Source organism: Miscanthus floridulus, chromosome 15 (genome assembly GCF_019320115.1).
Source record: "Miscanthus floridulus cultivar M001 chromosome 15, ASM1932011v1, whole genome shotgun sequence".
NCBI lineage: Eukaryota > Viridiplantae > Streptophyta > Magnoliopsida > Poales > Poaceae > Miscanthus > Miscanthus floridulus.
Window position 1 is genome coordinate 22,689,147 of NC_089594.1, and position 15,122 is coordinate 22,704,268.

Consider the following 15,122-nt stretch of genomic DNA (forward strand, 5'->3'; position numbering starts at 1 on the left):
CTCCCGTCTCGTCTCCTGCCCAACCCCCACAATGGAGGCCACCACAGCGCTCGCGCTCTCCTCGTCGTTCGCCACCACAGCGCTCGCGCTCTCCTCGCCGGAGAAGGCGGCCACTGCATCCCTCCGCCTCCGCCGCTTCTCCGCTACCACCTCGCTCTACCTGCGCTCTGCCCGGAGCCCAGCGCTTCGCTCCCACCCGTCACCCTTCCAGGTCCCGCTTCAGTACCCTTCGCCGCTCGGCCTTTCGTTTCTTCCGTTCCCTCGACGAGAGTTTCGCGTTCTGGGCTTAGAATAGATTTAGCATGTTTGCTCTGTGTGACATCAGGGATGGAGGCGGCGTGGGAGGGCGGGCGGGCTGGTTGTTCGGGCGGAGATGTTCGGCCAGCTCACCACAGGCCTCGAGTCCGCCTGGAACAAGCTGAGGGGAGTCGGTGAGCGTTGTTGTTGCTTCCATAGATATAACTCTTGTCACATCTGATGCTCCAGCCTATTTTTTTTTTGCCCCTAATTCACAAAAAAGTAGATACAGCTCGGAATTTTAGTTCGAGTAAATATGTCGTGTACCAAATTATGTTTACTAATGTCTCTCTATTTGCGATGTATCGTAACAAGTATACAATATAATGCAATAATTGTGTGAATTTGTGATATTTTCTATTGGCTATTTTTTTTCAAATGCTTGTTCGATCCATAAACATGATGCGCTACATGTCTCTCGGCATCGGTTTTATGTTATATATATACGAACTACTCAGCAACCATTGGCTAAACTTTTCGGAAATAGTTGATGGCACTGTTGCCTGTAGTTTCATTTACAAGGCCTCCCTCACTGATCACTGATTCAAGATGTATGGCCTATCCAGTCTTATTAATTTGGGCAGATATCAAAATCGTCTTTTTTTTTGCAACAAAAGAGGAAACCGTTGAGTGTACCAAAGTTATTCATGGACAACTTGTGTTTGATTCTACTATGAGATTTTTTCAGTTGATTTGCTCTTACATTGCATTTTTCATTTATGTCTGCATCCTCTATAACCCAGCTCAGTTTTTCATTAAGCAATATGTTTTTTGTGGTTCAAGATGTATTGACAAAGGAAAACATAGCTGAACCAATGCGGGATATCAGAAGAGCACTTTTGGAGGCAGATGTATGTCTGATTCGTATTTCTGCATGATTTTTTTTGTTTGTATTATTTCCCCCCCTTCATAATCTTAGGTGGAACCTATTTTGCAGGTAAGTTTGCCAGTAGTAAGAAGATTCATTGAGTCTGTAAGTGAAAAGGCCGTAGGCACCGATGTAATCCGAGGTGTGCGACCTGACCAGCAGTTGGTGAAGGTATACCCATATTGTCGTGAAGTACCATTCTAGTATTGTACATGCAATTCCTTTGTTTGACTTTGGCTTCTTAGCCATCTTTTAATTGCATGGTTACCAAAAAATTTGTCATTTTCCTTTCTGGGAGAGGCAGATAAATTAATGGATATGATATATTGTGCACAGAAGCAACCTTATCAAAGAAATTTGGTGCTTAATAGTTAATATTGACTTAAAGCTATTTCATATGCTTGAAACACTGAAGACTAAGTTATCTCAATGATGCAGGTTGTGAATGATGAACTCGTACAACTGATGGGCGGGGAGGTATCAGATTTGGTGTTTGCAAAATCTGGGCCAACTATTATCTTGTTGGCAGGTCTGCAAGGTGTTGGAAAAACTACTGTTTGTGCGAAGCTTGCCTTCTATCTAAAAAAAATGGTGCTTTCCTTAAGCCTCTACTTTAACTATTTAAACATTTTCTAATTCATCCATAGACTTTTCGTACTTATAGACCAGTCTCAGATTACAGGGCAAGAGTTGTATGCTAGTTGCTGCAGATGTTTACAGGCCTGCTGCTATTGATCAACTCACTATTCTGGGTAAAAAGGTAAAAGCTGTAGAACTTGCCATTGATGCATGTTCCGTCTCTTTTAGAATACACACTTGCTTGAATGTTCTGCTATAACTTACTCTTCAGTAGAAAACGTTTGAATGTTGATAGGTTGGTGTACCAGTTTACTCAGAAGGAACTGAAGCAAAACCTTCACAAATAGCCAAAAACGGTTTGAAGGAGGCAAAAGTCAATAAGGCTGACGTAATTATAGTGGACACGGCTGGAAGACTGCAGGTCATACACATGTTGCTTCAATATTTGTTCCACTGATTTGTTTCAGCTGTGAGTATAAATGATAAAGTGCAACTATGTGAGATCTTGGATCCAGGTCATAATCATGCTGAACTTTGAAAATGTTAGGTTGTACTTTAGATATGTGGTCAAATTGCACTATTTGTTTTCTTGTAAGGTATTAAGTTGGTAACAACATGAAAAATGGTCTGAAATGTTTACTTTGAATGAGATGTTGATATTCTTTTTTGAGAGAAATGCAGTAGGGGAATACCCTACTGTGGTATTATATAAATACATAAAAAAGATAAGAAAACAAAACAGAAGCATCAAGAAGCGCAGCAGAACTATAGAACAGGCTATTCAGCCAAATAGAGATGCTATGGCTTCTTTGAATCTTAAAATAATATTTCAACTCAAAATGCTATTCAGCCAAAGAGACATTTTGTTATTGTTCTATACTTCTTTGAATCTTAAAATAATATTTCAACTCAAAAGTGAAGGCCATTATAGTATTTTAAAGTAAATCAACAGATAATCTATCATGAGCTTCTGTGAAAACTGAAAATAAGTGTGTTTCACAACATAAAACTCTTTCATAGCATAATTTTTTTTGAGAGAGAACAGGAAGGGCTTGCGCCCCTACTGAAATTTATTAAAAACCAAGAACAGAAAAACAAAAGCAGAGGCATAGGTCAGAGTCTAGCTTCATAGCATAATTTCAATCTACTACTTTCCTTTTTGCTAAACTGATGCATGTCAATGCAGTTTTTGACTTTTCATTTTTAATTTTTTTATGATTGGAGTATTGGCAGCTAGCTGTCCTTCATACTTTTCGCAGTAAATTTGATCAGTACCATTGATGTCATCTGATTAATCTTTTGTATCACTAGGTAGATAAAGCAATGATGAATGAGTTGAAAGAAGTAAAAAAAGCAGTGAATCCTACAGAAGTTCTTCTTGTGGTTGATGCCATGACTGGCCAAGAAGCTGCAGGTATACAGCTGCATCTTGTTTATTCTAAAGTTGGGTTTAGGGCTCTATTTCATCATCGTTTTATACTTAATATTTGTAGCTTACCTAATGCTCTGCCCATGTTTCACAGGTTGAAACTTGACTGTTTCATAGCTTGTGTATAAATTTCTTGTATTTCCCCATCTAGATTTGGAGTTCCCACATTTTTCGTATCTGTATATATAGTAACCTTTGATCAACATTATTAGTGTTCTCCATGATTTCTTGTGTTCTTTTCATAGGAGTGGAAGCATAAGGTGCCCACTATAAGTAGCAGGACATGTCATTCTATGATATAAATCTCAAATTCTGAGTGCACACTTACCCTTTTTTTAATGATATGGTCAGGGTTGGTCAGCTCCTTCAATGATGAGATTGGTATAACTGGTGCTATACTGACAAAACTGGATGGTGACTCAAGAGGTGGAGCAGCACTGAGTGTTAAAGAGGTTTCTTGTTTTCTGTCGTTTTGTTTCATGAATTAGCTTCTGAAAATACTATTGATTCATGTTTCTCCACAAGTAAACTACTAATTCATGGTAGCACCACACGTTTGTAGGATCACTTAATAGAAAAATGCATCATGGCTATAGGCCTGTTTGGTTTATGACATGGAGTGGCCAAGCCAAACTTTGGTCATAGCCAAAAATGGTCAATGGCAAAATGTGGAAAAAAATATGTTCGTTCATAGCCTTTTCAAAATTTGGACATGGTCAGGAAAAATGTTTAGATGTAGCCATGCCATATTTTGTCAAACTGTGAGTCTGACATGCACGGCCCATGCTAAACTTTCGATATGTCTAGAAAAATGTTTGGATGTAGCCATGCTAAATTTTGTCAAACTGTGAGTCTGACATGCACCGCTCACATGCGATTATTTTTTTCTTCATTGAAACATAATAGCCATGTGTGATCTTATTTTGTAGAAAAAATTGTGAGGAATATTATGGTGAAAACAAATTGAAAATTATATACATGGTTTAGTAGACATTAGCATTTGAAGTTTGATTACCTTCAAATTTTCATCTACATGCATACAATGGTTGCTTGACACCTCACCCATGGGAGTGGTTAGCAGCCTGTCCAAATTGCTTCCTCGAGGGAGAGCCAACTTTGGTTGTTAACTGTAGCTGACCACTGACAAATTTCTCTGGTCAGGACAAATTTGGTCTCAAAATAAATAATAGAAAAATTTTCAGGGCGGGTCAAATTTTGGCTTGGTTTCTTAGGGCCTAGAACCAAACAGCCCCTTAATGTGTTCAATTGGTCATGTCCCATGACTTCCTTGTACTCCCTCTTTTACTATAGTACTTTATTTTTTTAACTTACCTATGGTATGAACAAAGGGGAAAAGGAGGAGTACTGTTATATACAAGTGCTTACACTATAAATGCTCAACGATTACTTGTTTTACGCTTACATCATCAGCAGGTGTTCTTCCTTCCTTAGTACACATTCTGATAAATATGAAAAATTGACAAAATTTGCAGGTGTCTGGAAAGTCAATTAAATTTGTAGGGCAAGGAGAGCGTATTGAAGATCTTGAGCCTTTCTACCCAGATCGTATGGCACAGCGTATCCTGGGAATGGGAGATGTACTTTCATTTGTTGAAAAAGCACAAGAAGTGGTAAGTCACTTCTTGTGAAATGTTCCTTTTGTCTTGTCTTTTATTAGACTATAATTTGATATTCTATGGCATTACCTGTTTGTACAAGTAGATGTGTCAAGAAGATGCTGAGGAATTACAGAAGAAGATCTTGAGTGCAAAATTTAACTTTAACGACTTTCTGAAGCAAACACAAATGATCGCACAAATGGGTTCATTCAGTCGTTTAATCGGCATGATTCCAGGCATGAACAAGGTATAAATATGAACTTCTGGACCTAATTTAATACCTTACTTTGGAATTGTCTTATGAAAGCAATTAACGATCATATTCAAGGCTATAAAATTCACATTATTAAAATTTAAGACAAATGTTGCCATGTTTAAATAGGTTACCCCTGCACAAATCCGTGAAGCTGAGAAGAATCTCAAGTTTATGGAGTCAATGATCAATGTAATGACTCTCGGTATGTATTCCACATTTAAGAGACATCCTAAAAATATCTTTTTTGCATATTCCTCCTGAACTCTTACTATCCAGTGTTTCTTATATACTGTTTTAAGTCTTGTAACACATATTTGGAGCTGGTATGTGAAACTTATTTAGTATTTGATTTTTAAGCCCAATGATTTGCCACGAAGTCAATAGCTTGTCTGAGCCTGCTTGACCAGCATTACAAACATGTAATAGTGTGACTATATAGATTAGCTTCCACTTGCTATCGTCTGTTTGGTTGGTGTCCTACTATTCTCACAGTCGCAAGAGAGGCCTTAAGTTGCCTCAGGTTTGAGATTGTTCCACTTCCAAAAATATCTATTTTCCCTTTAAAATTCTACAAATATATTTGACAAATTTCTTTTATGATGAGTCTGAACTCTGACAAGAGGGATGAATTCATGCATTGCTGAAGGAATTGATTTTTTTTAACTAAACATACATAGCATATTTAACTTTGAGGCTGAAATCTAAGGCCAACAGTGTCTCAGTCGATAACTAATCCTGAGTTGCTTGATGGCAATAACCCCATCATTCCTATATGTATGCTCAGTTGTTTATCGGGGCTTGTGCAGAGGAAAGGGAAAGGCCAGAGTTACTTGCTGAATCACGCGAGAGAAGGAAACGAGTGGCCAAGGACTCTGGAAAAACCGAACAGCAGGTTCAGTTCTTATCATGCATAATCTTTTCCTATATGTTCTAGTATATAAACCAAAGTAATCACCAAGAGATCTGATTAACTGTTCCTCCACTATAAGGTGAGCCAATTGGTTGCACAACTCTTCCAAATGCGTGCAAAAATGCAGAAAATGATGGGCGCTATACAAGGAAAAGAGTCGCCAGATATGGACGAGCTCATGGAATCAATGAAAGCTGAGGAGCAGGTAGAAGGCATCTCTAGTCCAGACCCTACCAATGATTTGGGGCACGCATGTTTTTGTTGAGTTAAAAAGCTTTTGCAACTGTGTCTTTCAGGCTGCTGCCGGTACTGGACGACGTAGAAGGAAGTATGGCAACCTGAGGCAGCGGCAACTGGATGCAATGCGTGGTTTCCGCAGACGGTGAGATGTTCATTGCCGACTCTGACTGGCAGCGTCAGGTCTGCCGTATTCCTGCCTGCGTGCATGGACGGTTATCCCAGGGATTTGGCTCGGATTCAGAAGTGGAAAATGAAGTGCTTTCGGGAAATTAGAATGTCATCTGGATATCCTACTCTGGCTAGTCGTGTGCAGCCTTTCTATTTTGCCATATTGGACGTATGCCAAAGTAAAATTCACCTAATTGCACCATCTGAATGACTGAACCCTGCCCGCTGGTGGCAGGTGTGGAAACAGATCGGATACCCGTGTCGCTATTTACCATTTTTTTTTGTTGAATATGAATACGGATCCGAATGTCCTTGGTTACGAATACAAAACGAATTAGCTCAGATTCGGATTTGCATTGGAATACCTCTTCAATTTAGTTGTCTATAAGTAGATCTGTGTTACTAATAGTTTTAGAAAAAAGGGGTTATACAATTGAGACCAAAATATATACTACGATATGTGCGTATGAATAATAGCGTTGGTTGTGAGTGTCTGCGTTATGTAATAGCAAAAAAAGAAATCTTAATTTTAATTACCGCAGCAGAACTTTAAGTTTCAACTTTTAAACGTTGAATGGCAGCTACTGAAAAACAATGTTATATATCATTGGCATATTAATTAATTAATATATTTTTTGTGTATTAACACTAATGAAATTAATTATATTTAAAAATAATCAATTTTATATCTATTTATCATTATTAATAAGTTAATATCATTTGGCATTACTTTTAAATATGTCCAATGGGTACATAATTATTAATGTTAAAATTATATAATTAGTCGTATTAAAAATAAATGAATTTAGTTTTATTAAAAAAACTAATTAATTTACATGTATATGTCATTAGTAATAGTAATTACTTTTAAGTCGTTTTAATGTGACATAATTAGTAATACTAAAGTTAATATAGTTAATAGTCGTAGGGATGTAATCGTATTGGATACGGATGGATATTGTTGATATCATTTTTGTTTTCATATTTTTTTTATTCAGATTTGGACACGGATAGCCCTTGGATACAGATACAGATTCGAATTATTTTGGTCACAAATACGGATAAACATATGTCCAATACAGGACGAGACGAATGTGGACAATATTGGTCACGATTTTTTTTATATTGAGTAAAAGCAACATATTTATATGACACGTGTTGTAATCGTTGAACCACTCCATAAGTCTGAGTTCAAACTAGATTATGCTTACAAAAGTGAATTAATAATGGAAATATTATATCAGTCATTGAGTGCTTTAGTCATACTAGCAAATATGCCCGTATGTTGCAATAGGAGAAAAAACTATCCAGCATTGATTCAAAACGATAACATGAATAGTACATATCTATTTATGCTTTATCTTTTTATAATTTATTTTATGATGACCGTGACATTCATAATATAAGTTAATGCTGACAATAAATAACAATGTCTTATTTAACCTATATCAAATTAAAATACACCTTGGTCTCGCAAAAAAAATTAAAATACACCTTTGTATATTTTTCCTTCCATTGCAAAGCGCATAATTATTTAACTATAAAAATATCATAACTTTAATTTTCATAATACCCATATGTTTCTATGACTCAATATCGACCTTTGTAGCTTTTTTATGCATCATATCAACCTTCGTAATTTTTTTATCGATGTGTTAAGGATTGGTCTGTCCACTAATGATTGAGACATCTCTTAAATTTCCACACGACAGTTCTCGTCAGGAATTACATAAATACATTTGTTTAGCTTTTATTAGATAATAATCTGCCAAGATTTCGCTTCACAAAATAATTAGTTGTACAGTTAACTAATCCATATTTTAATAAAAATAAGTTTTGTTTCTAATCAAAGCCACATCATACCAATCAAAACTTAATGCGCAAACAGCCAAAGTCGAAAAAGAAGAGAAGCCCACTTGGATCTGGATATTTTGCATCAGGAACCCTAATATATTTCAAAAACTATTAAGACTCTCCCATCTTTTCTTTCTCTCTGACATCTTTTCATCTAGAACCCCGTATTTTTTTTTCTATTCTCTTCCTCACTCCTAATCTTAGTCGGCAACCGTGAAAATACAAAACAAATCGACATGGACACAGGTGAGCATTGAGACCGAGCCGGTGATCGGGGGCTGGACGGGAATTTTATGATGGCAAATTTTTTTGTTAGTATTAGGTATAGAATGACGGTGCTCGCTTTGCCTGGTCTGTTTGGCGTGAAAGTTGGAAGTTCGAATTAGCAGAAGCTTGTACCTATATAGGACAATAAATAATAGAATGGAGCATGAAACTATTTTTTTTTTAAATTATCATGAAAGTATAGAACTGCAAACAAAAAAGTTAAAATGAAAAAAATACACGCACATATACTGACATAGACGTGGAAGAGAATTCTATGCGACGGCGTCGCATGTCGCACACCTCCCGGATGGATAACACGCGTCTGGTCAAGAAAAATTAACGCGTGATATTTTCTCTCCAGTTTGGTGGGACCATCTAGTGGGACCAGCGTGCCATACACCTAGGTGAGAGGCGCGGCCGGAGTGGGCGGGCGCGTGCGGCGTGGGCGGGCGGCCGGCGGGGCTCTGCGCGGCGTGCGGGCGGCCGGGCAGGTGGGCAGGCGCGGTGGTCGGCGTGTAGGCACGGCGACGGCGACGCTTCGGGCAGGGGCGGCAGGCAGAGGCAGGGGGGCGGCTCGCGGGCAGGGGCGGCTCGCGGGCAATATTTATCTGACCCTGCCGCGCGCATGCGCCGTGGCGCGTCAGTGCCGCGCCAAGATCGGTGGCGCGGCAGACCCTGCCACGTCACCGGTCAGCGGCCTCGGTCTTCACCATGTCACCCTCCTGCCGTGCCACCATGCATGGTGCGGCACAGACATTTCGTCGTGCCATGACAATAGGCGCGGCCAAAAGTGTTAGTTAAAAAAAACGGTGTTAGATTTAAAATTAGTTTACAAAAGTGTTAAAATTAAAAAAAATTCTACAGCTGCAACAGTAGTATTTTTGAAAAAAAAAACTGACGCTAATGTGCATGCGAGCATAGAACAGCTAACTAAACCTGGGGCCAGCCCAATTAGCTTAGATGTATGGTGGCATGGGCTACAGACTACAGCAGCAGCGCTGCTCGTCTGCTACCTGTGCTCGTTGAGGGAGGAGAAATAATCGCACCTCTCCTGTGCAAACAAGAAGTCATATGCTAGACTCCTATATAAGCACATGTACACATAATAAGATAAAGGGAAGCAGAATAGGATTTCGTCGGATGGTACCGAGCGGCTTATAAAAACGCGCCGCACTCTTGTCGTATCGCTGCAGTCCTTCCCCATCCGTCTCGTCTCGCCCCGCACGCGTACCCCGCCCCACGCCCGCCGCTCCTTCCCCCTGACCCCCTCCTCTCTTTCCACGTGGGCAGGACATGGGAGCCGAAATGAGGACGAGCACGCCCCGTCCGTAGGACCCCAGGCACGCCGCGCGCCCCATCTGCCGGCCCCAGCTCATCGCGCCCCTTCCCCCCGCTCCTGGGCCGTGCCCCCATGATTCTCTGAACATACATCTGAACACACGAAACACTTGTAACATAAAACACTTGAATGCAATATACGTTTGAAGCAGATAAAACATTTAAAACATGCACTATAACATGGGTGTGAAACATGCAATATCCAAATAAAGCCAATCAATCACTAGAATGAATAACAATGAAGACCAATCACCTCGAAATTAAATGATGAACACAATAATTTTTTTTACCGAGGTTCACTTGCTTGCCGACAAGCTACTCCTCGTTCTGACGATTCACTCACTTAGAGGTTCACGCGCTAATTGGCATCACACGCTAAATCCTCAATAGGGTGTCGCACAACCAACACAAGATGAGGATCACACAAGCCACGAGCAATCCACTAGAGTACCTTTTGGCTCTCCGCCGGGGAAAGGTAAAAAACCCCTCACAATCACCACGATCAAAGCCGGAGACAAACACCAACCTCCGCTCGACAATCCTCACTGCTCCAAGCCATCTAGGTGGCGGCAACCACCAAGAGTAACAAGCGAATCTCACAGCGAAACACGAACACCAAGTGCTTTTAGATGCAAACACTCAAGCAATGCACTTGGATTCTCTCCCAATCTCACAAAGATGATGAATCAATGATGGAGATGAGTGGGGGGGCTTTGGCTAAGCTCACAAGGTTGCTATGTCAATACAAATGGCCAAGAGAGTGAGCTTGAGCCGGCCATGAGGCTTAAATAGAAGCCCCCACGAAATAGAGCCGTTGTACCCCTTCACTGAGCACAACACGGGGTGACCGGACGCTCCGGTCAAATTGACCGGATGTTGGACCTCAGCATCCGGTCACGTGATGCGTGCCACATGTCCCCTCTCTTCAAATGTTGATCGCTCGATCTCAACGGTCAAGTGACGACCGGACGCAGCAGCTCAAAGTGACCGAACGCTGGACCTCAGCGTCCGGTCGTTTCCAATAAGCATCCAGAAACGATTTTTCACGTCCGGACTCACCCAGCGTCCGGTCACATGGCGTTTCCCCTATGCATGACCATGTCAGTGTGACCGAATGCAACCAGCCAGCGTTGAAAGCTCTAGTTTGGTTTTTGTTAATTGATGAAACCCTAAGTGCTAACCTAGTTTATCCAAGTGATTATGAGATAGGTAGCACTACTCTAAGTGATGAAGCAATGGCGAAGATCATGACAATGGTGATAGCATGGTGATGATCAAATGCTTGAACTTGAAAAAAAGAAAGAGAAAAACAAAAGGCTCAAGGCAAAGGTATAAATAGTAGGAGCCGTTTTGTTTCGGTGATCAAGACACTTAGCGAGTGTGATCACATTTAGGTTAGATAGCCGTACTATTAAGAGGGGTGAAACTCGTATTGAAATGCGGTTATCAAAGTGCCACTAGATGCTCTAACTCATTGCATATGCATTTAGGATATAGTGGAGTGCTAACACCCTTGAAAGTATTTTTGAAAATATGCTAACACATGTGCACCAGGTGATACACTTGGTGGTTGGCATATTTGAGCAAGGGTTAGAAACTTCACCGGCGAAGTGTCTACCCATAGAGTGCGGATGGTCCGACGGTGCCACCGGTGCCCTATACAGAATAGACAGGGGTTCATAGAGTGATCGGACACTGGTGGCGCAGTGATCGGACGCTGGGGTCCTGAGTCCGGTCAGTAGCAGCAGTGAGCACGTGTCTCGGTCTTATGACTGGATGCTGGTGTGAAGAGTGACCGGATGCTGGCAGGGTGCGTCCGGTCAGTGCTGACGTATGCTGACGTGAGGCGTACAGAGGAAATGTTGTGTGACCAGACGCTGGGTGTGTCCGGTCGAGCATGACCGGACGCGTCCGGTCGTGAAATTTTGCATTTGGAACCTTACTGGAAACGACCAGACGCTGGGGTCCTATGTCCGGTCACTTTCTAACTGACGCGTCCGGTCATCACTTGACCGTTGAGATCGGGCGATCGGCGTTTGAAGCCGAAGACACGTGGCAAGCATCGAACGACCGGACGCTGGGGTCCTGTGTCTGGTAGAACTGACCGGAGCGTCCGGTCACCCCGAGTTGTGCCCAGTGAAGGGGTACAACGGCTCTATTTCGTGGGGGCTTCTATTTAAGCCCCATGACCGGGTCAAGCCCACTCTCTTAGACATTTGCATTGACATAGCAACCTTATGAGCTTAGCCAAAGCCCTCCCACTCATCTCCATCATTGTTTCATCATTATTGTTTCATCATCATTGTGAGATTGGGAGAGTATCCAAGTGCATTGCTTGAGTGATTGCATCTAGTGGCACTTGGCATTCGTGTTTCGCTGCGGGATTCACTTGTTACTCTTGGTGGTTGTCGCCACCTAGACGGCTTGGAGCAGCGAGGATCGTTGAGCGGAGGTTGGTGATTGTCTTCGGCTCCGATCGTGGTGATTGTGAGGGGTCTTATGCCTTCTTCGGTGGAGAGCCAAAAGGTAACTCTAGTGGATTGCTCGTGTCATTGAGTTACCTCACTTGTGAGTAGGTTCTTATGGTGTCCAATTGTGTGGACGAGGTTCGTGCAACACCTCTTAGCCACCGAACCACCAAGTGTTAGTCGACACAACGGGGATTAGCGTGCCGGCAAGCATGTGAACCTCAGGAGAAAAATTGGTTGTCTCTTGCCCTTTGGTATTCTCTCGGTGATTGATTTAGTATTCATCTTGTGATTGGTTCACTCCTCTACACGGTGGTATAATCACCCTACTCACTCATTTATATTCTTGCAAACTAGTTGTGGCAAGCTCTTTAGTGTAATTAGAATTGAGAGCTTGCTTTGTTATTTTAAGTTCATCTAGTGGAGCTCTTTAGAATAGCAAGTTTGAGAGCTCTTAGTGAGTAGTAACATTGCAAGTTGTGTGCCTAGTAATCATTGCAACTAGAATTGTTGGATAGGTGGCTTGCAACCCTTGTAGAGCTAGAGCAAATTTGTATTTCGCTATTTGTCATACTAATCAAATTGCTCTAGTTGATTTATAGATTTTTAAATAGGCTATTCACCCCCCTCTAGCCATATTAGGACATTTCAAGTGGTATCGGAGTCATGGTCACCGTTTGATTGAAGGCTTAACAACCTCGGTGTCAAATTATGGCTCAAGTTGTGTTCAACCATGTGGGGGGCAAACCACCATTCTTTGATGGCACATGCTATGATTATTGGAAGAGAAAGATGAGGATGTATCTTGGTTCAATCAATGATCAAGTATGGGAGGTGACTGAGAATGACTATGCTATCATTGATCCCGATGACCCCACCAACCAAGACAAGACCAACAAGTAATGTAATATAATGGCTCTCAACACCATATACAATGCCATTGATTCTAAGGTGTTTGAGCAAATCAAGGATTGTGAAAGAGCAAATGAGGTGTGGAGGAGATTGGAGAAAATATATGAGGGCACACCGGCGGTGAAGAGTGCTAAGTTGTACATTCTCAAGGATAAGTTGACAAGCTTCAAGATGAAGGAAGATGAGAGCATTCTAGAAATGTTCCATCGGTTGCAAGTGATTGTAAATGACTTGAAGGCCTTGGGAGAGAAGATCAAGGATGATGATGTCTCTCATCGGTTCTTGATGTGCTTACCTCCAAGATTTGAGATGTTGAGATTGCTTATCATAAGAGGAGGATTGAAGGAGATTACCCCTAACCAAGTACTAGGTGATGTCATGACCCAAGAGACATACCGTGTGGAAAGGGAGGGGGATGACAAGGATGACAAGAAGGAAGAAGAAGAAAAGAAGAAGAGTATAGCATTCAAGGCTAGCTCATCATCATCCAAGAACAAGGGCAAGTCCAAGAAAGAATCAAGTGATGACGATGATCTTAGTGATATTGATGATGAAGCTATGGCCCTCTTTGTACGCAAGATGGGAAAATTCATGAAGAAGAAGGGCTATGGTGCAAGAAAGAGAAAAGATCACACCAAAAGCAAAGAATATGTGAGAAGATGCTATAATTGCAAGAGTCCTGATCACGTTGTAGCAAATTGTCCCTACAATAGTGACAATGATGAGGATGAGAATAAGAAGCACAAGAAGGATAAGAAAGAAAAGAAGGAGAAGAAGGAGAAGAGAATGACCTTCCAAAAGAAGAAGAAGGGTGGAGGCTATGTGGTCACTTGGGATAGTGATGGCTCTTCAGATAGTGATGACTCTAGTGATGATGATAAGAAATCTATCAAGAAAACACTAGCAAGCATCGTCATCAACAACAAGCCCTCCATCTTCGACACTCCTTCGACATGCCTCATGGCAAAACCTACCAAGGTAAAATATGATATGAGTGATGATGATGAATGTGAAAGTGATGCTTGTAGGAGTGATGATGATGATGAGGAGTACTCCAAGGAGGAGCTCATGGGCATGTGTGAGCAAGTACATACTTGCTTTGAGATGAAGAGAAAGGAGTGCAAGGAATTGAACAAGAAAGTCAAATTTCTTGAGCAATCCCTTGATGAGCTCAATGCCACTCATGAGAGGCTAATGGTAGCCCATGAGAAGCTTGGCAAAGCTCACTCTAAGCTTAAGAAAGCTCACTCCTCTCTCATCGAGCAAGTCAAAGTGGAAGCCAAGAAGGAGCAAGTGATTGTATCATGTGATGTGGGACTAACATGTGATCTTATTGATGAATCTTTTTATAAGCCCATTATAGTTGCTCCCACTAACACTTCTTGTAGCACTACTATGTCTACTTCACCTTTGAGTGATGGTCTCACTTGTGATGCCTCATTAATGGTGGAAAATGAGACCCTCAAGGAGGTGAATAAGCTCACTCGTGCCTTAGGCAATGCCTATGGTGGAGATGCCCGCTTGCTAAAGTGCTTGGGTAGCCAAAGGTTTTCTCTCAACAAAGAGGGATTAGACTATACCCCCAAGAAAGGCAAGGCGGCGTTTGTCACTCCCAAAGTTAACTTTGTGAAGGGCAATGGTCAGTTTTGCAATAGATGCAAGCAAGTTGGGCATGTAGAGCAATATTGCAAGATTAACAAGAACAAGCTACCTATTGTATCCTCAATTAAATTTGATTCTTGTTACATGCTTGTTAAGGGTGCCAATGGTGTGAAGGCTAAGTTCATTGGTACACCAATTGTGGGCCCAAAGAAGAAGGTCATTTGGGTACCAAAGACCTTGGTAACTAACCTTGAAGGACTCAAGCAAGTTTGGGTACCTAAAAAGAATTGATCTTCTTTTGTAGGTCAATTATAA

The 15,122-nt window shown here is 41.4% G+C and overlaps 1 protein-coding gene across 1 annotated transcript; it reads left to right on the forward strand.

The window, feature by feature from the left end:
- On the forward strand, positions 1-6,716 carry LOC136508168 (signal recognition particle subunit SRP54, chloroplastic-like). The gene is made up of 15 exons (XM_066502797.1): positions 1-211; positions 326-431; positions 1,081-1,148; positions 1,235-1,336; positions 1,604-1,756; positions 1,848-1,925; positions 2,040-2,165; positions 3,056-3,158; positions 3,525-3,625; positions 4,667-4,804; positions 4,896-5,039; positions 5,175-5,250; positions 5,855-5,940; positions 6,038-6,163; positions 6,255-6,716. The coding sequence occupies exons 1-15, from the start codon at positions 32-34 to the stop codon at positions 6,342-6,344; spliced, it is 1,677 nt and encodes a 558-aa protein (XP_066358894.1). The 5' UTR covers positions 1-31; the 3' UTR covers positions 6,345-6,716.
- The last annotated feature ends 8,406 nt before the right edge of the window (positions 6,717-15,122 follow it).